This window comes from Oryctolagus cuniculus, chromosome 20, assembly GCF_051225735.1.
Source record: "Oryctolagus cuniculus isolate XC-2025 breed Fujian yellow rabbit chromosome 20, ASM5122573v1, whole genome shotgun sequence".
Taxonomy (NCBI): domain Eukaryota; kingdom Metazoa; phylum Chordata; class Mammalia; order Lagomorpha; family Leporidae; genus Oryctolagus; species Oryctolagus cuniculus.
Window position 1 is genome coordinate 27,546,934 of NC_142886.1, and position 15,219 is coordinate 27,562,152.

The 15,219-nt window shown below is 53.9% G+C and overlaps 1 protein-coding gene across 3 annotated transcripts in view; it reads right to left on the reverse strand.

Moving 5' to 3' along the window:
* Positions 1 to 5,380: 5,380 nt before the first annotated feature.
* POMT2 (protein O-mannosyltransferase 2) overlaps positions 5,381 to 15,219 on the reverse strand; it is a 45,419-nt gene continuing 35,580 nt past the window's right edge. For all 3 annotated transcript variants that reach the window (XR_016226628.1, XM_002719630.6, XM_089322430.1), the window contains exons 12-21: positions 13,529 to 13,607; positions 12,278 to 12,429; positions 11,388 to 11,479; positions 10,398 to 10,474; positions 8,348 to 8,419; positions 8,008 to 8,067; positions 7,800 to 7,905; positions 6,735 to 6,875; positions 6,493 to 6,592; positions 5,381 to 5,831 (exon numbers count right to left, since the gene is read on the reverse strand). Coding sequence is in view for 2 of the 3 variants with exons in the window: in XM_002719630.6 (XP_002719676.2) it covers positions 5,726 to 5,831; positions 6,493 to 6,592; positions 6,735 to 6,875; positions 7,800 to 7,905; positions 8,008 to 8,067; positions 8,348 to 8,419; positions 10,398 to 10,474; positions 11,388 to 11,479; positions 12,278 to 12,429; positions 13,529 to 13,607 (985 nt within the window). In the remaining variant the exon portion in view is untranslated. The remainder of the gene's footprint in view (positions 5,832 to 6,492; positions 6,593 to 6,734; positions 6,876 to 7,799; positions 7,906 to 8,007; positions 8,068 to 8,347; positions 8,420 to 10,397; positions 10,475 to 11,387; positions 11,480 to 12,277; positions 12,430 to 13,528; positions 13,608 to 15,219) is intronic.

Genomic DNA, 15,219 nt, shown 5'->3' on the forward strand with positions numbered 1-15,219 from the left:
CACCCAGAGCCCAGCCAGCAGCCGCATCTACCCGGGTGTCCAAGCTGAGGCTAGAGATCCGCTGCCCCCCATCCGGGTCTGACTGCCGCACGGGCACATGTTGCGGGCCACCAGCGCTCTCAGCCTTAGGGACAGGGCAAAGACCACTGCCATTTCCAGCCAGGCCTCGGTTTTCTTGAGACCCCTTCCAGTGAGCTGCAGTTGAATCCTAGCTCTGCTTGGCCAGAATGGAATCCTGGGGGCAGTGGCTGTGAGCTTTGCACCTCCCGGGCACTGAAGGAGCTAAATGCTGACATTCCATCATTCTTTGATTTACTAAAAATCGTCTTTTTCTAAAAAAAAAAAAAACCTAGAAGTTCAGGTAACAGTTTCGGGCTTCACCGTTACCTTCTTGTGGCTGAATCTCAAGTTTTATTTCCTTGTCTCCTTGGTCTGTCTGCTTCTCTCTGGGCCTCAGCTTCCCCAGTTGGCCCAGTTGGTCCCATGGATACAGAGAGCCACCAGCTGTGAACAGGCTGTGGATTCTGGCCTGGCCCCATGTGCAGTGTCAGGTTCCTGTCTTCTTTTTTTGTTTTGTTTTGTTTTTGACAGGCAGAGTTAGTGAGAGACAGAGAGAAAGGTCTTCCTTCCGTTGGTTCACCTCCAAAATGGCGCTGTGCTGATCCGAAGCCAGGAGCCAGGTGCTTCTCCTGGTCTCCCATGCGGGTGCAGGGCCCAAGCACTTGGGCCATCCTCCACTGCACTCCCGGGCCACAGCAGAGAGCTGGACTGGAAGAGGGGCAACCGGGACAGAATCCGACGCCCTGACCGGGACTAGAACCCCAGGTGCTGGCGCCGCAGGCGGAGGATTAGCCTAGTGAGCCGTGGCACCGGCCAAGTTCCCGCCTTCTAACACTTCCCCTTCCAGCTGCGAAGCATGACGAAGCCCAGCAGAACTCCTTCTTGTCTGCTCCCAGCCAAAGCCCCAGGACACTGCCCAGCTGCTCTGCCACTCCCAAGGGCTGAGTCTGCGGCACACGCTCCTCCACTCTCCCCCGTTTGCCCCCATACCTCTGGGTCTCTGGTCTGAGCATGCTGGAAGGCAGCCAGGCAAAGAATGTGTCTTAAAAAGTCAGAGACGTCCTCAAGCAGGAGCGCAGAGAGAAGAGCCGAAGGGAGGAGGAGTCACACATCCAGCGCTGGGGCCCAGGACCCTGCAGCCAGATGTAGTAGGTTACAGAGAAAGGCCACTTGTACTTCCAGTGACCTCCTCCTCCCTTTTTTTTTTTTTTTTTTTGATTTATTTCATTTGTTTGAAAGGCAGAGTTAGAGATGAGGGGATATATGGAGAAAGAGATCTTCCATCTGCTGGCTTACTCCCCAAATGGCTGCATCAGTCAAGGCTGGTCCAAGCCAAAGCCAGGAGCCAGGAACTCCATCCAGGTCTCCCACATGACTAGCAGAAGCACAGGTCCTTGGATCACCTCCGCTGCCTTCCCAGGCATATTTGCAGGGAGCTGGACTGGAAGTGGAGCAGCCGGGACTTGAACCAGCACTGATATGGGATGGCGGCGCTGCAGGCTATGGCTCAAACCCCTGTGCCACACAAGGCTGGCCCCCACCTGCATCTTTCAGTGTTTGGATATCCCGAGCTCTATGCAGGCCACCCAGCTGGTCTAAGGGCTCCCACCAGCCCACCCAGCTTGCATCTCCCTGACAAATTTCCACCAGAACTCTTCTTGCCTCCTTTCTCCTTTGGTCTGGTGAGTTATTATCCTTAGCTAGTGGGTACTGGAGTTGGCACACTCAAACCCATGGCTTCCTCGAGCCAGGAGAAGGCAGGAGGAGCTGGCTAAGTGCACTCTGGCCTCCGCCCCCCCTGGAGGAGGGCCTCAGCAGCCAGGGTGGTGTATTCCAGCCAGAAGAAGCCTGAGGGTGTGAAGCCACACTGAGGGGCTGGGGAAGTCACAGGGGCTCGTGACCCTGTGGGGTGTCCGGCTAGCACTTGGGCAGGTCAAAATCTGGGAGAGCACCGGTCCTGTTTTACAGTCACATGCTGTCACGGGGGTCAGTGTTTCACTAGCATCAGTAAGGAGCTGGCATTTATTAAGCATCGCCGTCCAGACACTGTACAAACCCCTTCGTATCACCAGCTCCTGTTTCTCATAGTAAGTCGATGCAGTAGGTGCTGCTGTCATATCCTCATTTTACAGTTGACCGAGGAGGTCAAGTCATCAGCTCAAGGTCTCACAGTTAAGTGCTGGGGCCAGGATTTGACCTCAGGTCAGATGTCCATTCTCTCCACTGGTTCCCACACTTTAATGGGCCATGGCCTAGAGCTGTGTCCATAGACCAGACGAAACCGGGGACACAGCGTGTCAGAGGCGTGCTGGAGCCAGCTCTTAGGGGGCTTGCGGGAGTCAGCTGTATGCACCTGTCTCCAGCTTCTCATTCAGGACAAGATGGGGGCTCGAAATGCGCCACAGTGGGAGCATTCGCACCATGGGAATGGCAGGTGCTGCCACTCAGGGCTCCTGTCATCCCAGAAAACTGTGTTAAACACCCGCCCATGTGCTCTGGTGTGGGCTGGCTGGGGGAACCAGGAAAGACGGAGCCTGGGACGTGCTCAGGACTAGGCAGAAGGTACAGAGGGACGTGCAGACTGGGGGCATCGGACCTCCTCCCCAGAGACTCCAGGGCTGCCAGATCTTTCTGGGAGGCACTTCTAGTCCCAGCGGACCAGGCTGGAGAAGCAGACAAGTCCAACTTGGCGCTGAGCCCTGGTTCTGTTACTTACTCATCGTGGGACCACAGAACATAATTTAATCTCCTGGGGTGGAATGCAGACAACAGCACCACTGACTTCAGTGGGCCTTATGAGGATTCAGCGTCACAGATGTGTCAGGACGTGAACTAAGCTGTGCCAGTCGGGTGGTATCTGCTTCTTTCTTGCCCTGCTTGTCTTAGGCATTTTCTACCTCCTGAACATCCACAGGACCCACGCCCCCTGCCCCCCTGCCCCGCCTCCAGCTACTCTTGGTCCTGAGACGGGTGCTGAGGCAGGCCAGAGGACGCCCAGCTTCACGGGCGGTACTAACTCCCCGCTTCCCTTAACATCACTCCTGACGAGAGAGGAGCCCGTCGAGACAGGGGCCTCCGTCAGGCAGGATGGCAAGCTGCTACGGTGCAGGGCCACTCATCGCTGTCTCCCTCCTTTCTATGCTGTGTGGGCAGCTTAAAAGAGAAAAAATGACAGGTTCAGCATCCTCCTTATTTGGAGCAAAGTAAGTTTAAGGAAACAGAAATAACAACCAACAATTACTCCAGCAGCCATGTACATGGGAAGGCCCACATGTCCCTGGAGTGGTCAGGCTGCTGGAGTCCAGCGGCAACCGCTGCTAGAATTAGACAGCTCAGGCCCCAGACACGATGGAATGGCTCCTGCACTCCAAACATTCTTCTCTTCTCAGAGAGGCTGTCCTGGGAGCCAGAGGGCAAGTCAGACCCAATTAAGTACAACAAGAACACCACGGCGTTCAAAACAAGAGCTATTTATTACAAAAGTCAATGGCCTTCACTTATCTCTGGAAACTTTCATTTTCTCTTTATTATTAATAAAACGTGGCTCAAGGAGCTGCTGGAGGCTGGGCTGACCATGGCTGGGAGTGGGACACCTACCATTCCTGCTCATCCCCGGGGCTGGAGCCCCATCCGGAGCAGCAGCCTCCTCCGGACAGAAGCCAGGCACTCAAAGCTCCAAGCCCTGTGTGCACCGGGCTGCTGGTTAGAGCATGGAGGAGGAGGGAGAGGGCAGAGAATTCTCCTTCGTCCACCCCTGGAAAGCAGCAGACCGGACCTAGGACTCTTGCTGCTCCCAGGGTGGCCAAACTGGGAAGGGAGGGAGGGAGGGTGACTAGGAAGCCGGCTGAGCCTGCCCCACAGAGCTGCTCTTTCCAGCAACTTCCTGCTGGGAAAAAAGAAGCCCCAAGGAGCATCAGCCACCTCTGGAGGTCGGGGAGGCCAACTTCTCTGCTGAGAGCCAAGCACGGCCTCCTGTGCTCCACCTCCAGGAGAGCTCACCCCGATGGGGCCCCCGCCCAGTCGAAGCAAGCAGCTGTGCCTGGGGTGCGGAAAAGAGGGAGCAGAGCTTCTCCGTCCTTGCCAGAGATGCAATTAAGCAAGCAGCCCAGGCTCGGCACAGGCGGCTTCCTGCTGGGGGAAATCAAAAGGGCTGCAGCCGTGGGAGAGGGAGGTCATCTGGCCCCAGATCTAATTAACCAAGCTGCCTTGCTTTTGACATCGCCGGTTTCCTCTATTAACATTAATGACAGCTTGTCTGAATGTCCGAGCATGGCCCAGAAGCTTCCCTCCCCACAGCCCAGTAGATAGCACGACCTGTCCCTGGGACTGATTTCCAGTCTCCATGGCAACCGCCTCCCCGGCCGCTTTAAAGCACTCAGGCCCTGTCAAGAGTCGCTGGAAGCTGCACAGGGGAAAGATGGAGAGCAGCAAACTCATCATTAGACCTCGGGGCTTTGAGTCCTCGGAGACGAAGCCGGCGCCAAGGGAGGCCGGCTGGGGTGCTGGCCTGGGCTCCGCTCCCCCCAACCCAAGGGTGTTCTTCATCCCTTTGGGAAGGAAGCGCAGCAGAGCGCTGAGCTGGCCTCAACTTCAAAGCGCTAAGCAGGAGAAGCAGCCATGCTTTTCAGTTCTCGGTGTTTGGGGTCTTCGGGGAGAAAGAGGCAGGTGAAACTGTGACAGAGGAGGGGGAGATGCCCCAGGGCTGAGCCGGGAGACGTCCGCGGGGAGGGCTGGAGCAGCGGCACTGGGAAGGCCCAGCAGGCGGCAGTGGCATTCAGGCAGACAGGCCGGGGCAGTGCACACCCCGGTGCCCGCAGGGAGCCTGCACCACGCGCCTACCGCTCTCAGCTGGCTCAGCTGTCACAAAAGCATCCTCAAAGGCCGCCCCAGCCTCAGGGCCAGGCCAGAAGCAGGGGGAAACTGAGGGACAGAGAGAAGTCCCCTCTAGCATGCCCAGGCCTGGGGCTACAGAGTGGCCAGGCACAGGACACGGCTCCTACTGCCAATCTCACGGTGTGACACCCCCCGAGGGCTAAGGAAGGCTGACCCGAGGCTGGCGCCTTCTCGGCCACCCTGCTCCCCAGAGCCTGGTGCTCTGGTCTACCACAGACAGGCCCCTGAGCAGCAGTCCCTGGGGGGCTCGGAGCGCTTGCCCACCTCAGCTGGGTTCACTGTGATGGTCCCATCTGCTCTGCCCTTGGGGCCGGCACTCTCAGCTGTTGGGGCCTTGGTGGAGGTAGACGTTTTGATGGGTCTTACAAACCAAAACCAAAGCAAACCCAACCCAGTGTGGAAAGAACACAAGAAAATGTCACTGCAGTCCTGGGCTTTCTAGAGTTTATGCCACTGGCTGTCCAGTTACAAGGCCCACTCCACGGGGCACCATCTCCCAGGCACTCCCACCCTGTGCACATGCCCCCTGCCCGTCCTGCTCGCAGGGGAGTGGGCTGAGACGCCACCCCCGCAGGTGCTGCACACAGCATTGTGGCTCTCCCAGCGTTGGACTCCATCCGGGTTTGCTCCCAGAGCTTGGTCCTGGCAGGAAGCAGAATTCTCCAAGCTCCTCAGGCGGCTTCATCCACAGTCAGAAGGGTCCAGGGTTTGGCTCCACAGCTGGCTGTCCCGGGGCAGTTCCTGGCGCCAGGCTGGAGTCTTTACAGTAGCCTCAAAAGTCCCATGATTCCAGCCACCTCAGTCCTGCCATCGGACTCTCGGGGTCCTGGGCTAGAGGACCAACCATCCCATAAGCCAGAGGATGGAAGAGGTAGAAGCTGCGAGGGAGTTGGAGGGAGGCATTGGCACCCATGCCTGTGGATTCAGCGCCTCCTGCCGGAGTTCACCAGATACTCCCTGCCCACAAGACCCACTCTCTCTCTTAGCACGACTGTCTGAGCTGGCCTTTCGGGCAGAGAGAGCTTAGCAGAGGCGGACTTCTTGACAATAAAGGAAGGGGTCTTTGTAAGAGGCCAATGACAGGGCTCTGTCTGGGCCCTGGTGTGGGCCATTCGACTCGAGTGTTTGTCAAAATGTGATTTAAGCCCCCTGGACAGGCATGTGCTCGCCAGGACGCCAGTGCGGCTCAGCAGGACACCCACAGGGCTTGCAGAGAGGGCAAAGCAGGCAGGCTCTCCAAACAACTGTCCCCTCCCAGCGGCCCCCAGACCACCCCATTCCTACATCCTCTCCCTCCCCTCACGGACAGCAGTTCTGGCAAGGAGCCAGTGGGATGAAAGAGGGCTGGCCCAAAAGCTGGAAACTACTGGCAGAGCAGAGAATGCACAGTTCGCTTCCTGCTGCTGCTCCTTGCTGCACATTAGGGTCACCTGGGGGCTGTCACCTGAACCAGAGCCCTCGGGGTGGGGGCCAGGCAGCTGGGGAAGGCAGAACGCACCAGGCTGAGCGTCACTGAGCCCACGCAGGGGACATGCATACCTGTAGGCAGTTCCCAGGAGCAGGCTCAGGATTCCCACCACATGGATGCCCTTGGCCAAGCGCCAGGCACAGAGCCGCAGGAGGGTGTCCCACAGGATGCCTGGTGGGGAGGGAAACCCACAGCAGCCCGTGAGGACGCACTTCTGGAGCACAGAAGTCAGGGAGCAGAGACTGCCCTCAGCTCTGCTGCTCCCTGTCCCCGCCCCTGCTCTGTCTCCCAAGGCCAAGTGGGCGGCGCTGACCTGTCAACATGCTGGAGAAGAGCATGGCTGGGAAGTAGTGGTGGAAGTACAGGACGCGGCCCATCAGGAAGAACGGGAAGTAGTGCAGCATCCAGCCGAGCAGGACCTGGCCACCTCCTCGCAGCAGGACCTGGGACAGCCCTGGGCCCAAACAGCACAGCCCCGGTCAGAGGTAGGGAGAGGGCAGAGATCCGGAGTTCCAGCCCAGCTCTGTCCTTTCCTTGCACTGTGACTAAGTCACTACCCTTACCTCTCCATTCCTTCTCTCATGCAGACCAACCCAAACGACTCTATGGCAACCAGAGGAAAGAACTGGGTCTCAAAAGCCCTGGTCAACACCCAGCATGAGAGGTTCTTGGCACCAATGACAAGGGCACCACACACCAGCACGAGGCCACAGCTGGTGTCTGGGAAAAGGACTCGCCTCTAATAAAGCCATAACCCTCGCCCCTGGAGATGGCTTCCCCCTCCCTCTCTACCTCTCTATCTTTACCACTGCACACAGCTTGCAGCAGCGGTCAGAGACACAGACAGACCAGACAGAACGGAGGGACGTGTATCTGGGGCAGTAACTGTTCAGACAGGGGCTGCAGGGGTCAGAGGCCTGTGTGGGCATCTCAGATACTGTGGTCCATGGTCCAGCAGCTAAAGTCACCAGGAACAGCAATGGGTTGCTCCTCCCTTGGCCCAGCGGCTCTGTCTACACACTAGAGGACAGGGCCGTGGAACAAGGAGGAGCAGAAGAAAGATGGGCTGCTCCAGACATGGTGCACAGGTTCAAAGTGAAGTCAGACTGCTCGGCTTGAACCTCAGCTCTTCCACTGACCACTGCTGTGTGCTGGGACACGTTTCAATCTCACTGTGCCTAATCCACAGAAATCCACAGAAAGCGGGGCCTAACACTCCACTCCACGGGGTTGCTGGGAGGGTGGAAAGTACAAAAAAGAAGGAAAAACATAGGATGTGGAAGGCAAGGGATGCCCCGTCAGGAGCCAGCATGCCCCAGGGGCACAGGCCCCCGCTGCCAACTGCTGGGTCGAAGTAGGGAGAGCCCAGGGACCTGACCTTCGACCTCCGCTGGCAGCTGCACCCCTCTCTGCATGGCTACAGCAATGATGCTCCCCGAGAGGAGGTAGACAGCAATGCTCAGCAGATTCAGCCACCAAACCACCTGCGGAGAGACGGGAACTGGAGGAGCACGGAAAGCAGCAGCTCCCGCGGCTTCCCACGGGCAAGTGCTTGCGGGCCTGGGCTGGGGCTGGTGGGCACTCACCGGGTTGCCAAGCAGATAGACGCGGAAGTCCGTGTCATTGGCCCCTGAGAAGCGCAGGCCCTGTGGAGAGGACACCCTGCTGACCCAGGGCCCAGCTCATCCCAGCCACCCCCTTCTAGCGGAGGGAGACCGGTCGCCTTTCACAGGTGGCTCGGAGTATGCAAATTCTGCACGAGCTCTGTGGGAAGGCAGGGTCAGAATCAGGGCAGAGAGCAGAGCCCAGTCTCTGGGTAACCTCCCAGATGGCCGCCCGCCACCCCAGCACGCCAGCCCGCCCTGCCCAGTCTCAACGGTCTCTTTCAGCTCCATTTCCAGGGAGAAGTCCAGCCTCGGGCCCTACCTGATAGTTGATAGGCCAGTGCCAGGGTTTAGACGTGAACTCATTGTCCTTGGGTTTGAGGCCATTGTTGCCCTGCAGGGAGGTGCAAAGACAGGCCGGTCAGGACAGAGAGCTAGAGAGGACAGAAAGCGAAGCGCGAGCATCCCTGAGAGCCAGCAGCAGTCTGCCTCGCAGGGAAGCCAGGTGCGCCTTCTCTCCCTACGGCCTACAGCCCCACCCACAGCCATACAAGCAGGCCCCCTCTTGCCCCCAGATATGGTCCACTCAGACCTCGGCTGCAGAGAAAGAGGGATTTGTTTCTTTGGGCACAAAACACCCATCTGCTAAGCCAAGGACAATGAACTGCCTCCCAGAACCTTACTAACCCCTCCTCCGACGGTTTGGAATTAGTGTGCCGGCCTCCGTATGGCAGCTGGGACACTCCTGCACAGCGGTGTCCGGCCCACGAGGACTAGCTGCACAGCCCCGGCAGCACTCTGGCCACCTGAAGGCCTTGAACTATGGAACGACCCGGGACCCCTGGAGTAGAGGGAGGGGAAACCGATTCATTCAAAGCAGCTCAGTTTGGTCTGACACTTCAGTGCTCCAGCAGACCCGCAACAAGCCCAGGGCCTCCGACCCACTGCCTTAAACACTGCCAAGTTCAGCTCTTCTACTAACGCAAGATAGAAGGAAGGGAACACCATAGCCAGTACAGGCGCGTGAGTCTGTCGGTTCTCCAGGCTTTCTCTCTGAGCAGGCTTGTTCCAGCCAACTGCACCAGGCAAACCAGCCTTCCCCATGCACATCGAAGGAATCCACTTAGCCTGCAGAAGAGCACCCTACATCCCTAGGGTTTCAGTAGTCTAGACTTCTCTTAGGTAATGAAAGGAGAAATGAAACTCTTTGGACCTCGTCTTGAAATTCTACCCACACCCAGAATGCTGTTCTGCCTGACAGGCACATAGTCCAAGAGCTCTGTCATCAGACCGCAGTGACAGCTACAAGCAGACTGTCAGAGAAGAAGTGACCCAGAGACTGCTTCATGTCAACTCACACTTCCCGGGGGGAAAATGACAACATCTGAATTTAAAGTTTAATGTGTGAAGTAAGTCAGCTGCTTTTACTGAGTACAGCTTCCATAAGCACCTCTAGGGAGCTCCACTTGACAACGGCTCACCAGGGGAGGAACGGCAACTGCTACTCGGCCCCGCAGCCCTATGGGTTGACTGATAACCACCATCTGGTTTGAGACACAGCTCTTCTTCAACTTGTAGAACAGGTTTCCCATAAGTCCGAGGAAGGGGGTCTCTCACTGAACAGCAGGTGTCCCCCAGTTCACAAGGGGAAATTTAGGCTAGTGATAGAATTGTCTCAACTTTAAGATTCATCTCTCAATTTTCCTTAAAGCTTTGATGCACAATTCTATCAGCTAAAAACAGGGTGAAAATAATGAGTCTTAGAAAACCTTAAAAAAGAAATCAACCATGCTCCTTAAATAGTTTCTGTCCAGAAATACGAGTGGGCTGGCTATGGACAGGATTTCATGCTACATCCAAACCACACACTCAGGCCGGCTGTTCATCCTAACTGACCCCAATCTCACATGACAGAACAAACTATGAGTATCTCGGGATCTCAACCAGGAACTGAGATTTTCATGAACTCTGTCACTTGAACAGATTTGAAAAATCACCTGGAGGCAGGGGAGTGCGGCTGCAACCGGCAGTGACTGAAAGCCTGATGGCCCCTGCCAGAGCTTGGGTCCACCTCTTAAACTCAGCTGCATGGCCCTGGACAGGATCCTCAACCTCCCCGTGCTTCACTGCCCTCATCTGTAACTGGGGATGACAATAACCTCCACAGGACTACAGTAAACATGAAAGGACTTAATATAAACTCAGTGTTTGTGTCACCGTCATCATCACGATCATTCTTATCCTGGGATAGGGAAGTAAACCAGCAAGTGATGATGCTTTCAGAGTCCCCCACAAGGGGGCAGTGGATCTATAGCAAACTTGCACCTGCCAGATGTCTTAGAAAGCCATGGAAGGAGAAGGGGCCACAGTACCCGGATCATGACCATGTGGGACTCCAGCAAGATCTCAGGAAAACTGGGCTGAAGTACCTCCAGGCTGATGTTTGGCACTGGAAAAAACAGACAGGAGAAAGCCTCTGTCATTCATTTTCCCACGCAGTGTGTCTGTCCATGAACCCCCACAGCCACCAGAGCCCAGGTGCAGACTTCCTGACGGCCTGAAGAGCAGCTGGGAGTGTCGAGGGCTATCTGTTCAGCGGGCATTAAGTACGCACCAGGTACTCTGAGAGATACAAAGGAAAGAGACAGCAAGCCCCTCCTCCTGGGGTCCCAGCAGTTCTTGACCTCTGGGATCAAATGCTGCCCTCCCGTTAGGCAAAAGGTCTATGAGGAAGGGACCGAGTCTACCTAACCACAAGGGCATCCACAGCGCTCCTCCTGGTTTGTGGCACACCCAGAAAGGGGTGTTCAATGAGTTAATTAGTAGTTTGGGTTAGATTAGGTAGTAAGAATGAGACAGAAAGCACGGAGGGAAAGGGCAATCAGGCATGAATTTGAAGGGGGCAGTTCAGGAAAACATAGGACTAATCCCGTGATGTATGGAGTTGATGTTAAGTGCACATGTCAAGCAGAGCCTGTGAGCCAAGACGTGGGGTCAGCTCGGGGCTGTGGCCAGGGCTTTCTGAAATGGTGCCGGCTTGATGCAGGGTGAGAGGCCATAAAGGCAAAGTGCCAGCCTGCTCTAAGCCTTGAGAGCAGGAGACATCCACAGTGCAGGGGACAGACGAGCCCAGAGGGAGACGAGATGGACCTGCTGATGGTCAGTGCTCACTTTAGGGAGAAGAGTTTAACGATGGAGTGGGTGAGAAGAAAAAGGGGAAGCCATGGAGGTATAGACAACTGGTGCAGAGACCAGGTGTGAAAGAAGAAGATGGAACAATCAGATGAAGTGACAGCAGGGTTGATGAAGGCTTCTTACAACTGCTTCCCCTCAGAGCCAGCCCGGGAAGTGTCCTCACTCACGTTTGGGATTGATATGGTCCTCCACATTCCAGATGGAGTTGAGGGTTTCTTTTAGGTAAGGGGTGCATGTAACTTCCAGCTGCTCCCAGCCCCTGTGGAGAGTTGTCACAGATGTCTCTCAGGAGCTCTGGAACCCACTGCCTACTGCTCTCAGACCCATGGGGCCCCTCTCTGTCCAACCTGGTAGCTGTCACTTTTTCAACTCGTGCTTTTATTTATTTATTTTTAAAGATTTATTTATTTATTTGAAAGTCAGAGTTACACAGAGAGAGGAGAAGCAGAGAGAGAGAGAGAGAGAGAGAGAGAGTGAGTTCTTCCATCCGCTGGTTTACTCCCAATTGGCTGCAACGGCTGGAGCTGCGCCGATCTGAAGCCAGGAGCCAAGAGCTTCTTCCAGGTCTCCCACGCGGGTGCAGGGGCCCAAAAACTTGGGCCATCTTTCACTGCTTTCCCAGGCCATAGCAGAGAGCTGGATCAGAAGTGGAGCAGCCGGGGCTAGAACTGGCACCCATATGGGACGCCCACACTTCAGGCCAGGGCGTTAACCCATTGTGCCACAGCGCCGGCCCCTCAACTTGCACCTTTGTATTCCTCAGCTATCCTAGGAGTAGTCTAGCATCTAACAGTTCCCTTTTAGAAATACAGACCCAGAGAGTATGACTGCAAGCCAGACACACAGATGTTCAACTGCCAGACACATAGAGCACACAGCTACTCTGGAGCACTGTGCTCCATGATGAGCCCGGCACCTTTTCTCCCCTCTTCTACCACTAAGAAGAGTGCATGAGGCAACCACTGACCACTGGGAAACCGGAGCTTCTGGGATATTCCCTGTTGTGTAAAAGGAAAGTACAGGCCTCCGCTGGGTCATCAAAGCTGCAGAGACTCACCACTTGGGCAGAACCTTTCCTGACGAGCCCAGGACACAGCCTGTGACCAGATGGATGAGGCGAAATCGACTTCTCAGCACTTTGATTCGGTTTCCAAATTTTCTGTTTACAACCTCTATCCGCCAAAAGTCATTCGAATCCCCTGTCCCATTCTGTCACATAAACCAAGAAAAAAACCACAAAGTGAAATGACCTTAGAGAAAGGGTATTAGAAAGAGAAATGGCCACTGTCTCAGATGCCCCCACATTTTAAAAGTCAAAGACCAAATCAGCCTCAAGGACTGAGGCGAAAGGGAACAGGCCACAGAAATATTCCAGGTGACTCAGGACCCAAAGCAGGAACATAACTCTTGGGACCAGAAGTCCAATATCTCAGTTCACAGGACTAGAGTCTAAGTTCTAAACAGATGGGGCCGCCCTTAAAACAAACTCCAGACATCTCCCTGAGTCAACAGAAATAGATCCTGGCCATTTGTGTCCACTACCTTAGCCAACTGGATTCTCACTCCTCTAAGCCAGAAAGGCCCACTGCATATTGGAAATCAAGGCAGTTGTGTCTAATTCTCCCCAGGGGATGCCCCCCAGGGAAAGTGAGACCGTTCAGAGTGTCGGCCTAGGACAATACGGGATGAGCAACTAGAAACAGGACTGGGGAGTCTACCTGAGGGGGCCAGAACCTTTAGTAAAGCACAAAGGTCTCAGAAGGAAATGCAACTGATGGCTAAGACATTCCCTAAAATGTTTTGTCTTCAATTACTCCCTGAGCCATACTAGTAAGAACACATGAGCTTTTACACTATTAATGGCATCCTGAGATAGTAAAATAAAAAAAAAACTACATGGATTATATCCCTCTGCAAAACAGGAAAGTAATCCTTAAAAAGAAAGCCAATGAGATTTGGAACCTGGCAAGAAATGAACTTCCATAGTCATCTAGGGCCATATCGTGAGTTGTTGGGTTCTCTCCAACCTGAGTTGGAAAGAGATATAAATAGCACTCACATTTGACATTTACTAAGCAGCAGGACATGTAAATGGCAAGGCTATTATGCAAGGAGAGGGATGGAGACAGACTTCACAATGTGCTTTTCCCACAGCAAGCTTAGCCAAAAACTCCCCAATGTGAAAAGTGTCCCTGTGTGGCCTCTAATCCTCAGAACACACCAGCGTTGGGGGAGAATGTGTTCTGCCACATGGCCCTGAACCTAAACCCCCAACTTTTTTTACCTCGTGCTCAAGCTGCTCACTTACTATTCCATAGCCAGTGACCTGATAGTGCTTCCGGGTCAGGGGGGCCTCATGATAGTGGCTGTGCAAGTTGCGAGAAGTCCTAAAAGTAAGAAGAGAGAAATGCTTTTACCCTTGAGAAATGTACAGAGTTTCTTCTTTTTACCAAGGACATTCAGAGTCACGTTAGGACAAGAGATCTGAGAATCTGAACCATTACCAGCCAACAAAGCAGGAAAGAAAGATCAGAGAATTGGAGGAGAGAGAAGAGCCCAAGGCAGGGGGCCGTGAAGGGGAACAGCCTCAGGCGCTGGGATGGAGGCTCTGAGCATGGATGACTTGAGGGAGGAATAGGGAAAAGAAAATTAAAACTTGAGATTTACGTGTGCCCAAAATATGTAACCCACCCCATTTCAAGTCTTTCTACTTCCATCATCAATTTTTAAAGTGGTACTCTAAGGGAATGACTAGGTTTAATTATGTTTTTATTTATTTAGCTTTTTATAACAATTCTTGATTTCATCCACCATAAGTGATATAAAATATTTAGAAATTTGTAAAGATGAAATTTACTTTCAACTTTAATTTATTAATACTAAAATGAAATTAATACTAAAATTAATACTAAAATGAAATTTATTTAATAGTAATAGAATAGAACTTTTAAGTAACCTATCTCCAACTGATTAGAGAAAAACCATTGCTAATGGTGTACACACACCTTAACTTTATTTTCTAAATTTGTATCTGGTAATTCCAGTGCACAAAATTTCTGAGGGGCTGCCTCGCCTGTCTACTGTTTGATTCATACGCTGCCCTGTTTCCTCATGTGCTGTGCTGTTTCCTACTACCTACCACTCACTGCTGCTGAAAAATCACAGGATTTCAGGACAAGGTCTTTTTTTTTTTTTTGACAGAGTTAGACAGTGAGAGAGAGACAGAGAGAAAGGTCTTCCTTCCGTTTATTCACCCCCCAAATGGCCATGTCAGCTTTTTTATGCTTTTAAGAAGACAGTTTTGGCCGGTGCCGTGGCTCACTAGGCTAATCCTCCGCCTTGCGGCGCCGGCACACCGGGTTCTAGTCCCGGTCGGGGCACCGGATTCTGTCCCGGTTGCCCCTCTTCCAGGCCAGCTCTCTGCTATGGCCAGGGAGTGCAGTGGAGGATGGCCCAAGTCCTTGGGCCCTGCACCCCATGGGAGACCAGGATAAGTACCTGGCTCCTGCCATCGGATCAGCGCGGTGCGCAGGCCGCAGCGCGCTGGCCGCGGCGGCCATTGGAGGGTGAACCAATGGCAAAAGGGAGACCTTTCTCTCTGTCTCTCTCTCTCTCACTGTCCACTCTGCCTGTCAAAAAAAAAAAAAAAAAAAAAAAAAAAAAAAAAAAAGAAGACAGTTTTTATGTAATCTTGGCATTATCTGGGAGAATATTAATTAAATAAACCAATTTGCCATACAAACTAACTCTGACATCTTTCTAAAGGCAGTCACTTACTAAGCTTTGGGCGGGGTGGGTACTGAGGCACAGTGGGTTAAGCCACCACTTGAGAGGCCTGCATCCCATATCAGAGCACCAACTCAAGTCCTAGCTGCTCTGCTATGATCCAGCTCCCTGCTGAGGTGCCTAAGAAGTAAGCAGATGATGGCTCAAGTACTTGGGCCCCCGTCACTGATGTGGGAGACCCTGATGGAGTTCCTGGCTCCTGGCTTTAGCCTG